This window comes from Coenobita brevimanus, chromosome 50 (genome assembly GCF_032717465.1).
Source record: "Coenobita brevimanus isolate Jiangsu-jjx chromosome 50, ASM3271746v2, whole genome shotgun sequence".
NCBI lineage: Eukaryota > Metazoa > Arthropoda > Malacostraca > Decapoda > Coenobitidae > Coenobita > Coenobita brevimanus.
Genome location: NC_137003.1, coordinates 47,085,493 through 47,098,433, shown reverse-complemented (window position 1 = coordinate 47,098,433; position 12,941 = coordinate 47,085,493). Strand labels below are relative to the sequence as shown.

The 12,941-nt window shown below is 44.2% G+C and overlaps 1 protein-coding gene across 1 annotated transcript; it reads right to left on the bottom strand.

The window, feature by feature from the left end:
- Positions 1-344: 344 nt before the first annotated feature.
- LOC145399642 (uncharacterized) lies at positions 345-11,570 on the bottom strand. Its single transcript, XM_080272183.1, has 5 exons — positions 11,503-11,570; positions 3,183-3,371; positions 2,847-2,939; positions 2,251-2,382; positions 345-864 (listed from the first exon to the last, which is right to left on the bottom strand). Exons 2-5 carry the CDS (start codon positions 3,369-3,371, stop codon positions 469-471), a joined length of 810 nt encoding a protein of 269 aa, XP_080128309.1. The 5' UTR covers positions 11,503-11,570; the 3' UTR covers positions 345-468.
- Between the last annotated feature and the right edge of the window lie 1,371 nt (positions 11,571-12,941).

Sequence of the window (12,941 nt, the reverse complement as noted above, 5' to 3'; positions counted from 1 at the left end):
TTTTGCGAAAGAGTGAAGCATTAATACCAAAAAAAAAAAAAATCCGTCATTCTTTCAAATTTAATAATCCTGGATCCCCATTCCTACAGACTGATTGTCGTGAGTTTCTTATTCTTTTAATTCACAATTATGGGTTCCTTATGCTTACAGATTTATAATCCTCCTCATCCTCATTGATATCCTGAAAAGTTGAGGATGTGTCGAACACAATCTTGCCTTGGAGTTCCTGTTCCTGTTCCTGGTTCAGGGAGATACAAATTTCCTCTTAGGCCTGTCCAGTGAATATTCAGGCGGTTAAAATTCGTTATTCAGGCGAACTTTTGGCTTTTCGGCAGCATTTGTAGAGGAGCCGTTCGAAAATGAGGAGCTCGTTGGCTAGGTAGGTGGTGTTGGAAGGTCGGCTACAGTTTAAACAGTGAAATCAAAACCAGTCATCCTTACAGGCTAAATATCATGGTTTCTTCGTCCTTACAAATTAATTATCCTGGGCTGCTCCTCATCCTCACCGATATCCTGGAAAGTTGAGGAGATATCGAACACAATCTTGCCGTGGAGTTCCTGTTCCTGGTCTGGGGCGAGTGATATCTTCTTCTTCAGCTCGTCCAGTGACAGTTGGCGGTTGAAGTTTGTTCCCCGATCGAGTCCCGCGGCCTCTTTGAACTTGTGTCCCTCCGGCAGCATCTTATACAGGAGCAGTTCAGAGATGTGGTGGTCGTTGGCGGGGTAGGTGACGTCGTTGCTCTGGTCTGCTGCTGGTGGGCTGCGCGAGGAGGGATGGCAGGGCGAGCAGGAGCAGTTGGTGATCATCTGCACTCGCTTCGTGACTTGGAATGTGTTGCCGTCTTCCTCACACTCGAGCTCGATCTGTGAAAGTTAGAGAGGGTAGAATGGGTTCTAGTTGCGGTTTAAGATAGGTTTAAGGTGAAATGGAAGAGGCTATTGTGGAGTTAGGGTGGATAAAGGAGGGTTGTGGTGGAAAACATAAAGCAGTTTGTGATCGTTTGTATCCGTCTCATTACTAGGAGCCTGTTGCCGTCTTCTTCACACACAAGACCGATCTGCGGAGGTTAGAGGGATCAGAATGGTTGAGAATAAAATTTTAATGGGATCTGGGACAACTCTGAGGGTTTAGAAGAGGGTTGGAAAAGCTTTGGTGGATTAGAAGGGGTTTGAGCTAATGGCAGGGATGCTCTGTTTCGGTCTCACTCGCATTCTAGGGCTATTGAGAGTGCCTATAAGTGATTGAGATTAGTTTTAGGGAGATTATAAGCTACTGAGATTAGTTTTAGAGGGATTGCAAGCGATTACCATTAGTTTTAAAGTGATTACAAGCGACTGAGATTAGTTTTTGAGTGATCATAGTAGCAGCGATGATGGATTAAAAAGGTTTTAAGATGATGTAAGAGGAGTGGGGGGCAGGGGAGGCAGGAGCAGGGGCAGGCAAGCGGAGCAGGAACAGGAGCAGTTGATGGTACATGTTTGGTTACTTGGTATGTGTTGCCGTCCTCCTCACATTCTAGGTCAATCTACTGTGGTTAAAGGAGAATGAAGGAGGTAGAACTGGCCGTGGATGGGATACAGCGGAGGTTTTATGCAAGTTTTTTTGGGACTTAGGAAGGGTTTAGAAACGTTTTGATGGATTATAAGGGATCTGAGTTGAAGTTAGGGATGGTACAGTACGTTGTCCTCTTCCTTGCACTTATAATTGATAGGTGGAGGTAGGGACAAAGATTAGTTTTAAGGTGATTATAGGGTTAAGTATGGTGGGTTAAAAGGCGTTTGAGATAGCTGTAGGGGTTTAGAAGGGTTTTGGTGAGAGTTGGAGAGATTAGAAGTGGCTACGGTTGGGGTTCAGTATAGTGTGAGGGTAGTTATGGTGGCGTTTGGGTGGGAAAAGGGGGATTTGAAGTGATATATAAGGGTTACCATGAAAAACTCAGGTTATTTTGTGATCATCATTTTCTGTCCTTTCACCTTGTTCTCCCACCTAACCTACTCTTTCTCTCCCTGCTTCCCCCCCCCCATCTCTCTCTCTCTCTCTCTCTCTCTCTCTCTCTCTCTCTCTCTCTGTACTGCTATGTATTCCTTCGTGCCTCAGCTGTACTTTCCTGTCACTCTTTCCCTTTCTTCCTCTCCCCTTCCTGCCTACCCAGCCCTGACATTGCCCCTCCTGCCTGCCTACCCAGCCCTGACATTGCCCCCCCTGCCTACCTCCACTACCCTACCTGCCTATTCTACCGTGGCCCTTACCGGCGTCCAGTGTGAGTTAGAGGCCTGGCAGGAGTCACAGTAGTCCAACAGTTCATCCCCAGGGGTCTCCGGCTCCGTCTGTGGCACCGTATAGCTGAAGCACGTACCCACACACACGTGATTGCCGATCTCCTGTTGACAGCACGTAATGAATAGTAGTAGAAATAGTAGTAGTAGTAGTAGTAGTAGTAGTAGTAGCAGTATAGTTGGACCAGTAGTAGGACATTGATGGTTACTGATCCCCTAGCCTCCAGATATAATAGTACTTAACATTCAAATTAGCAGTACGAGTGGTAATGATGGTAATGATGATAGCGGCTGAATTTCTAGTAAATTTCGAGCTGCTCAAAATTGCCAAGCACACCGACACATACACCCACACGGAATCGCTAACAAGGCTTCTATAAACGCCCACACACTCAATTTTTGACACACACACACACACACACACACACACACACACACACACACACACACACACACACACACACACACACACGCACACGCACACAGTGACACCACTCAAACATATTACATCCCCCCGTGTCTCTCTCTCTCTCTCTCTCTCTCTCTCTCTCTCTCTCTCTCTCTCTTACCCTGGAGGTGCAGTGGGCGTGGGTAAGGATCTGTCGGATGGGCTTCAGTTCACACAGGGAGTTCTGCTCGGGGTTCAGCACCAAATTGTGAACCTGGAAAAAAAATAGTAATAGTAGTAGTAGCAATAGTAGTAGTAGTAGCAGCAGTAGTGGTAGTAGCAGTAGTAGGAGTAGCAGTCAGTAAATCAGTGCAGGTGATAGATTATAATATTATCAAATCAGTGACGTTGCCTACCTGTTGATGTGTGAGTGAGTGTCGGTGGCGTGGGTAGTGAGGGAATTGGTATGTCAAGGTGTTGTGGGTTTGACGGCACATACACATACACATACACATACCTGGTGGTGCCTGGGTGAGTGTCGGTGATGTGGTCGCTGCGTGGGTAGGGGTGGTATTGGTATGTCGGGGTCCTGTGGGTCGGACGGCAGGTACACGTCGTTGTTGCTACCACCACCACTGCCCACCGCACCCTGCATTGCTACCAACACCACCACCGCCCGCACTGCTACCCGACCCATACACCACATCTGCCAGAATACGGTAGAATTATTATCATCATCATCATCACCATCATCATCATCGTCTTCGCCATCATCAACATCATCACCATTCTACCCTCATCAGCATCCACCACATCTGCAAAACCATCATCATCATCTTCACTATTTTTCCACCACCGCTGCACGCCACACCATTTATTGCTATCGCCATCACCACCGCCCTTACTGATATCCGTGTGTGTGTGTGTGTGTGTGTGTGTGTGTGTGTGTGTGTGTGTGTGTGTGTGTGTGTGTGTGGTATGGAAGGTGGGTTTTAGCACAGAAGTGGGGACAGGAGGGGTGTAGTGGCCTCAGGGAACGGAGTAGCAATTCTGTCCCCAGAGTCAGACATGTAAGAAAAAAAGTAGAAAGAAAAGAGAGAGAGAGAGAGAGAGAGAGAGAGAGAGAGAGAGAGAGAGAGAGAGAGAGAGAGAGAGAGAGAGAGAGAGAGAGGGTGAGGGGGGGGGGTTCGGTTTCTCCCAAGCAGCAAGATAAGACAAGCTCAGGACAAGTTGAGTTGGGTCATATCTGTCGACGAGGGGAGGGGGAGGTTTGGGGGGAGAGCAGCTGGATCTCGCTGAATTGTGGAAAAATAGTGATGATCATGATAGTGAAGACGACGACGACGACGACGATGATGATGATGATGATAATGATGATGATAATGATGATGATAATGATGATAATTGTGATGGTGAAGACGAAAACGGTGACGATGATGATAATGACGGTGAAAACAACGATGATGATGATGGTGATAATGATGACGATAGTTATGATGACGATGATAATGATGGTGACGACGATTATATGATGGTGATAATGACGATACTATCATACTTTTGCAGATATAATGGCCGCTGGTAATGGAAAAATAGTGATGATAATGATGATAATTTGAAAAATTTTACGCTTTGAGATATAATCAGGAGAGCACTTATTGGCAAACCTCTCTCTTTCTCTCTCTCTCTCCCTCTCTCTCTCTCTCTCTATCAATCTGTCTATCTATATCCATCTATCTATAGCTGTCATACCTACTGTTTTTCATAAGGTAGTGTGGTGGTCGGAGGGACGAAGAAAAAGAGAATTGGAAGAAGGAGAAAGAGGAAGGAAGGAAAGAGGAGAATGAGGGAGGAAAGAAGAAATGGAAAGGCGAAAGGAGGTAGAGAAGGAGAGAGGGAGAGAGGGAAGAAAGGAGGGAGGGAGGGAGGGAGAAGGGGAGGGAGGGAGGGAAAGAAGGCAGGGAAAAAAATAATAACAGGTTTCTCCGGAGTGCTGTGATGCCTCTCTCTCTCTCTCTTTCTCTCTCTCATCCAACAGTCAAAAACAAATATGTCAGTATTAAGAAAATATACGTTATAACACTCCACTAGCCACATGCAAATACGTAATCACTCAACTAATCCATCTCTCAGAACGTCATCATATTTTTTAACCAATCACAGTTAAGTGCGCCATCTCAGCCAATCATCTCTGAGTGCATCACAACCAATCACAGCTCATTACGTCATCACTCACTCAGCCAACCACAGCTCACGACGCCATCACTCTCCTGAGGTTCTAATGTTATATGTAAAATGGCTTGTCTGTCTCTCTTCACTCATACAACCTCCAAACTCTTCACAAATAATTCAGATCGAATATTAAAGTGAAAAAAAATACGAAAAACAAAACTCTGTGATAAGAGTTAATTGTTTTAGACATTCGTTTGTCATGGACAGATGGTTAGGAGTCTTTATAAAAACGATCCTTGCATTCTTGCGCAGGAGAAAGTGAAGGATGGATAATAACTGCTTGTGAGGAATGCCTTCACGTGGTTGCACCGAAATAGCCAGGCGGATCCGCTGCCTGGTTCTACATACGTTCTTTGGCAACCGCCCTGTCCCCTGGTTGGAGGATGGTGGAGTGCAGGAGGAGGGCAACTTAAACCTGCTGGACAAGGACGCCTTCATCTGTTGGCACCAATATAACCAGGTGGATCAGCTACCTGGTGATATGAACGCCTCTCAACTACATCCCTATCGCCCGAGAGGAGGAGGATGGATCACAGAGGGGCAGTTTAAGCCTGCAGTCGACCGTGTTCACGTTTTAGATAAATCAGTGATTGCAGTTACTGTACTACTACACGATATGCTTAAAAATACTTCAGAAATAATACTGAAACCAGATGTTCTCTCGTCTCATCGTCATTCTTGGCCCGACTCCCGGCAGCCATCTTGAATACTAACAACCTGGGTACTCCTCTAAGCACATTTCGTCACCCAATATATTCTGAAATGGAAACTAAGCAACTTTGCCTTCATAGATAAAGAATTTAAGAAAAATCAACACAAGCAGTTTTACATTCTAAGATGATTTTTTTTTTTTTTTAAACACTAACACTAATTAGACCAAACCAAACCACAGTATTAATACTTTAGGTATACCATTGAAACACATCTCGTCACCCAGTACCTTCCCAAAAGCAGACAAAGACAGCTGTTCGACCCAGGTGCAGAATAAACTTTAAGATTAATTTTCAACATTGATTTGCCTAGTCAATCCACCCAGTTTTATCTCCAAGTTAGATTATACCCTTCCTTTACTCTAACTTGGCCTGCTATTGCCACATTTGCACTGAAATGTTGAGTTGTTAAAGTATATTAACACTAGAATATGATGCTAGTTACGAAGTAGTACTATGGAAATACTGTAGAGCCATAGCTTTGTCTTTTTCTGTCACTGAGCTACGTGAAAATAAGCTTGATAAGGAAGAAAATCTGGGGCAAGTTAAGGTGAAAGTGCTAGCTACTGTATAGCTGTTTTTTTTTTTTTTTTTTTTTTTATGCGAGGAAGAAGGAACCAAAGGCCATGAGCCCGCAGTAACAGTTCCCTCCAAGAGAAAAACAAAATACAATATAGAGCCAAATTCAAGATCCGATCATTTTGAGATGCCTGGACACACTGCGTTTGAAAGACTGGAGATCATAGGCAGCAGGAAATACAGACAGAGGGAGACAGTTCCAGAGCTGACCTGTTGCATAAATGAAAGACTGGGAGTAACGGTTAACTCTTGCATTAGAGAGTTGGACAGAAAAAGGATGAGAGTTTGCTGCCAGACGGGTGCTACGCGCCCGTCGTAGAGGTGGAGGAATGCAAGCAGACAGTTCAGAGGAGCAGTGACCATTAAAGTAGCGATAGAAAAGAGATAAAGATGCAACAGTGCGGCGAAGAGACAGAGGTTGAAGGGAGTCAGTAAGAGGAGGAGAGTTAATGAGACGAAAAGCCTTTGACTCCACCCTATTGAGAAGAGCTGTATGTGGGGAGCCACCCCACACATGAGAGTTGTACTCCACACAGGGGCGGATAAAACCCCTGTATAGAGTCAACAATTGCGCAGGGGTAAAGAAAGAGCGCAGGTACTCGGTCACCGAACACTTTCCAGACGATTATATTTTATCCCAGGCGATTTTATTGGTCCATGAGAGTGTTAGATGCGGTCTTCACTATCATCTTCACTACGATGGGTCTCTCCAAACAACAGCAACAATAACCACAACAACGACTACTATTACTACTACTACTACTACTACACTACCACTACTTCTAGTACTACTGCTACTACTACTATTATTAAGCTACTATAATCTTACAGATATCTCTAACCCATTTTAGGTCAGCTAATAATGGCCAAGTGTAACGAGATTGAAGGGCAAATTTGACTAGTAACCAAGGAGACTCATTCTTACCTCATAAAGCTCATCGAATGATTCAATATTAAAGTTAAGACAGTGTCCCAGTTCCCTCTGACGAAAATAAATCGACTAGAGGAATTTCAGAAGTAAACAAAAGTGTGTGTGTATGTGTGTGCGTGTGTGTGTGTGTGTGTGTGTGTGTGTGTGTGTGTGTGTGTGTGTGTGTGTGTGTGTGGCTACCAAACCGGTTTCTCAGGTTACAGTGTTGTGTCACCTGTCTACACACACACACACACACACACACACACACACATATTCTCATCCTGTATCGTATGCGTTGCTGGGACGGTTCAATGAAGTCTGCTGGTGTGGGCAAGGGAATGGGAGTGGGATTATAGGAAATGAATAAATGATGCAAGGTATACGGGTACATTGATGACGCTGAATGTGCCGTCCCCGTAGAACACAAGAAATCGCCCATCGGAGTGGAAGAGAAGTGTTATATATTTATCACCTCATTACTGGTTTATTTTTCCTTTATCTTAGCAATTTAGTTATCAGATTTATTCTTTGGTCCACATCCACACTGCAGGAGAAGAGTACCTTCAGCCTGCAGCCCATGGAATTCACATCCTGATGAATGTGAGCCACAACAACAACAACAGCAACAACAGCAACAACAACAACAACACATATCAAGGAGGGAAATGTCCCGCCAGAATGAGTAAACAAATACGAATGCTTTACAGTTCAATTAGGAAACCTGACGGTATAGTTAACTTGGAACAAACTACTTACCAGCTCACTAAAACTACATCAGATCGATATCAGTCTGATTCTTGCAGTAAAGTACGAGTACGCCAGATTATTGATCAGGTGTTATTTTTTATCCCGTCAACGTTGCGACAGCTCTAGTATTGTAGTCCAGGTAACGCGGCACGACTTTACTTTGCTGAATCCGTCAAAAATGTTTATTAGATTTTCATTCATTGAGGTAACGGTGGAGCCCGGTGCGGCTCTGCCCACACAGCTGGTCTACGGGCTGGCCACGCCTCGCTTCCCCTCCATGCCTGCCCTCGGGCTGCGGAAACGCCGGCAGGAGGGGCGGCAGCGCCTGAGTCTGGAATCCATGTATTGGCGTGACAGGCTATACGGGGCATAGTACCTGGAGTGGCGGGGTGAATGGCAGCTGAAGGTGCCGCAGGAGGAGTGCAGCCGCACCAGGCTGCAGCTGCTGTTGCTGCGGCCGGACGGCAAGCAGGTGGCCAAGGCCGCCATCACTGTGGAGGACTTGCGGCGGGAGGCTGCGGCAGGACACACTGGTGGCTTTATCGAGTTTACTAGTAACAGCAAGTGTCATAGGGCCACCATAATGTATGAAAGGAAGGTCCAAAACCCACCGATCCCAAAATCAGAGCAGCAAAGACAAGAGGAGCCGCTGGTGGTGAGTCAGCCACTGGTGGCGAGTCAGTATGTGCGGGTGCCATGGCAGCCGCCGCCCGTACAGCCTCTGACTCTGCCGCTGCGGCTCCGTACCCGACACTTTGAACGACTTCCCACGCAAGTCCGAATATCCCTAATCGGGCGGCGCCTGGCCAGCCTGCAGGTGGCGGCTGCGGCGGGCTGGGCGGCGCCCCAGGACCTGCCTGAGGCAGAAGCCCTTAACCTCCTGCTCAACACCCTCCTGTGTGCACAGTGAGGTGCACGCCCTGCACATTTTGTAACTATTACTGTTATGCTGTGAAAACTAACTTTATTACTGCTACGCTTTGTTACTGCTCCACTGACAATGTACTCTCTCTCTTATTATTACACTAAAAAATCTACACCCTAATGCATTTCCACTGAAAGCTGCACGCTGTATCCTCTTACACTGACAGTCGCACACTCTAATGCTGTCACACTGAGAGCTTTGCACTCTTACACTGACAATATTTCTCTGTGCCAGGCTGCCTCAGTTACTTTCCCTGAACGTCCACTCACACTTTTGCCTGTATGGGAGGGGTGCGACTGAAAAACTGCATAATAGTATCAGTTTAGTAAAACGTATGAAAAGGAGCTAACTTATTTTAGGACAATAACAAAATCGTTTCTTTAAAATACAAGCTGGATCACTTAACGCACGCCCCCACAGCTTAGTCTAAGGGCCGAGTTATTTGGCCTCGGACTCAGCTAAGACCGATGCCTCTTGTTATTTAATTACTGTACTTTATCCACGACTGACCTTTAACCCTTCTATAATAACATTTTATCTTTTATGACCTTGACCTTTGACCGTTTTTTTAAACATTAAAAATACTCCTTACTCTCAAAATCGAATCCCTCTCTACTTGCCTTACCCCGAGCCCTTCCTCAAAGTTTGGTTGAAATAGGATAGGACTGCATTGGTTGACCTTGCCATGTGACCTTGACCTTTGACCTGGTGTTCTTGGCTGACCTTCAAAACTTCCAGCAAATATGGTTCATATTAAATCAAAGTTGCTTTAATTACTATGATAACACACAGACACGAGAATCGGAATTTGTCCTTCGTTCTGGCCTTACCCTCAACATTTCCAGACACACACACACACACACACACACACACACACACACACACACACTGAGAAAAACCTAACACAACACCCGTCCATGCTTCGGGTGTGCGGGTGTAACAACTTATGTCGTGTGCGCCGTGATACACATATGTTTCAGAACCATTCATGTTATGTGGGTTTCTACAGTTTAAATTAATAATAAAAAATCAGTCTGAACTTTGGTCTAATTTTGACAAACATTTATGTGTGTGTGTGTGTGTGTGTGTGTGTGTGTGTGTGTGTGTGTGTGTGTGTATGCGTGCGCGCGCGTGTTGGGGCTGTTGGAGACTGCAACACCTATGTAAGAAGCTATCCATTAACACACACACACACACACACACACACACACACACACACACACACACACACACACACACACACACACACACACACACACACACTGAGACAAACGATTAGGCTATAACAGGAGCAGAGGTGCTGTGTATCTGTCTATCTCTGTATATCCAGCTATCTGTTTAATTCATCATCGTTATCATATCCTAACTTAATTTCCTTTTTTCTATATGAAGCAAGGAGATCCAAAGCACTGCCTGTTTTCTATGTACAGGAGACACGTAATGCCTCTTCATGAGCAATTTAGTTTTGCATATGACACCTTGATATTCTCTTGTAATATGAAGTTTGGATATCGAAGTAGTGTTCATCATTTACATACAGAAAGAGACTAGGGTGTAATGTGCAGGATAAATCGGTAAGAGATATGTGTTAAGGATCGCTAGTTACCTAAGATGTGACACTTAATCCCTTCAGTCCGGTGACGTCTTGATTTATTCTTTCTCCCTTCAGACGATTTTTTTCTCAGCTTAAGGAAAGAAATCAGTGTTTACAAAATTGCCTGGAGGTTGCTGTGTATCTGTCTATCTGTCTGTCTGTATACCTACCTGTCTTTGTCTGTCTACCTGTCTATCTAATCTATCTGTTTATCTATCTATCTATCTGTCTACCTATCTTATGTATCTATCTGTCTTCCTATCTGTCTGTCTGTCAACCTATCTATCTTATGTATCTATCTGTCTTCCTATTTATCTCTCTATCTCTCTATCTATCTGTCTACCTATCTATCTTATGTATCCGTCTTCCTATCTGTCTATCTATCTTTCTACCTGTCTATCTAATCTTATCTGCCAATCTATCTGTTTATCTGTTGTTAGAAGCGCCTAGTCTGGTAAGGGGTGACCACAGACAAATCAGCTCCACGTCGCCCTCATTTGGCTGATCTCTCCCCACCTCACACCTCCTCTCGAGAATATATACATCTCTCTATCCCTCCATGTCATCCTTGGTCTCCCCCTTCTCCTCATCCCCTCCACCTGGCTCACATACACTCTTCTGTCAGTCTCTCATTCTTCAAGGACAAAATTAGTGAAGATGCCAATGATGATGATGATAATGGTGATGATGATGATGGCAGTGATAATAACGATAATGATGATGATGGTGATGATGATGATGATGGAAGTGATAATAACGATAATGATGATGATGGTGATGATGATAATGATGACGATGATGATAGTGTAAATAGGAGCCCATCAGCCCAAGGACTTTATTTTTTATCATATTCTGGCTTCCGCTAAACAATTTTATTCAAGCCAAGAGAAATTTCGAAAAGTAGGAAACAGAAAATTGTCTGATTCTGCTTCACCACCACCACCACCACCACCACCACCACCAATAATAATAATAATAATAATAATAATAATAGTAATAATAACCCCTTCTCTGCTATGGTGGGGGTCTAGGCTGAATAAAATTGTCTGGAAATGGCAAGAAAAATATATAAAATGAAGCCCTCAAGCTTAAACAGAGAAACAGATTGATTATAACAAAAAATTTTCTTTTACTCACCTTGTTGGCTGACGACTATCCTTGGTTACTATCCAAAATCAGCTGCTTTCAGAGACTGTACTATCCTGAAACACAGAAGGGTGGAGAGGAATCCAGGTGGAAAATAAGGAAGTAATAAAGAGGCGAAAAAGACGGATGTGGAGCCAGGAACGATTTAAAAAAAGAAGAAAAGTTAGATTTGAAGAGAAGTAAGTAGAAAAGAGGCTAAGGAAAAAGAAATGAAAAGATTTTTTGTTTTTGTTTTACGACACAGAATGGCCATAAGAATTCCAGTGTCTCTCTGTACGTTACGTATTTTTTAACTTAATTTTTACTTAATTTGTTTTTCTTTCCTCTGTTTCCTCTAAAAAAAAAAAAAAAATGTTCGCTATGAATTTTCAAGAGCCATACTATTGCCCTAAGATTTCCCAAAGTTAATTTTTTAAAAAGCTGTTATAAAGTAATAGTTTTTAAAAAGGAACCTGATGAGGAATGCTTTTTTTTTTTTTTTTTTTTTTTTTTAAACACAGAATGGGATCGAAAACTCCCTAACTTTCACCGTATTTCACATTTTGCTCACTTTGAATTTTCAGGACCCGAGCCACTACCCTGAGCTTCCCCAGAGTTGATGAAATGTTCCTAAATATCCGATGGCTGTGAAAGGAAGCCATATTTAGCGATGCTTATTAAATTTCACAGGGGATGACCACAGGAATTCCACTAACTCACACTGCAGTTCAGTTTTTCTCACTCTAAGTTTTCAGGAATTGTGCTGCTGTCCTCACGTCCCCTAGGGTTAGTTAAAGTGTCCTAAAAATCATGTGGCTGTGAGAGAAATCACTGTTTTAATACACATTTTAAAAACTCATCACAAAATGAAGATTAGGACTTCATTACCTGCATCTGTATTTCGAATTTTCTTCACTACATTTTTTCAGAAAATATGCCACTACCCTAAGGTTCCCCAAAGTTGGTAAAAGGTTCTTGGAAATTCGACGCAGCAAAGAAAAGGCTGATGGTTTTCCTGATCGTCCTCGTAAAGTATTCAGGCGTTGATCTTTCGTTTTTGCCAGGCATCTGTGACTTTGACTCGTATTTGTGGTGGTTCCAGGGAGATGGCGGGTGTGTAAAGGGTTGGCAGAGGGAGTAAGGGTAGGCCAAGGACAGTGGAGGGAAGGAGGAAGAAGGAAGGGAGGAAAGGAGAGAAAAACACTCCCTTACCTGGGCACGTCACAAGGAACACTGATACCCCAACCAAGCCCCTCCACACCTTGAATGCCCCCTCCCACCCTTCCTCCATTCTTACCTACCCTCTCTCCCTCCCTGCCTCCCTTCCTCTCTTCCTCCATACCTGCCTCCTTGCCTTCTTCTCTCTCCCTCTCTCTATACCTTCCTCCTTCACCCCCTCTAGACCTTCTCTTCCTCCCTCTCTATGCACCCAGCCTCTCGTTTCCTTCCTA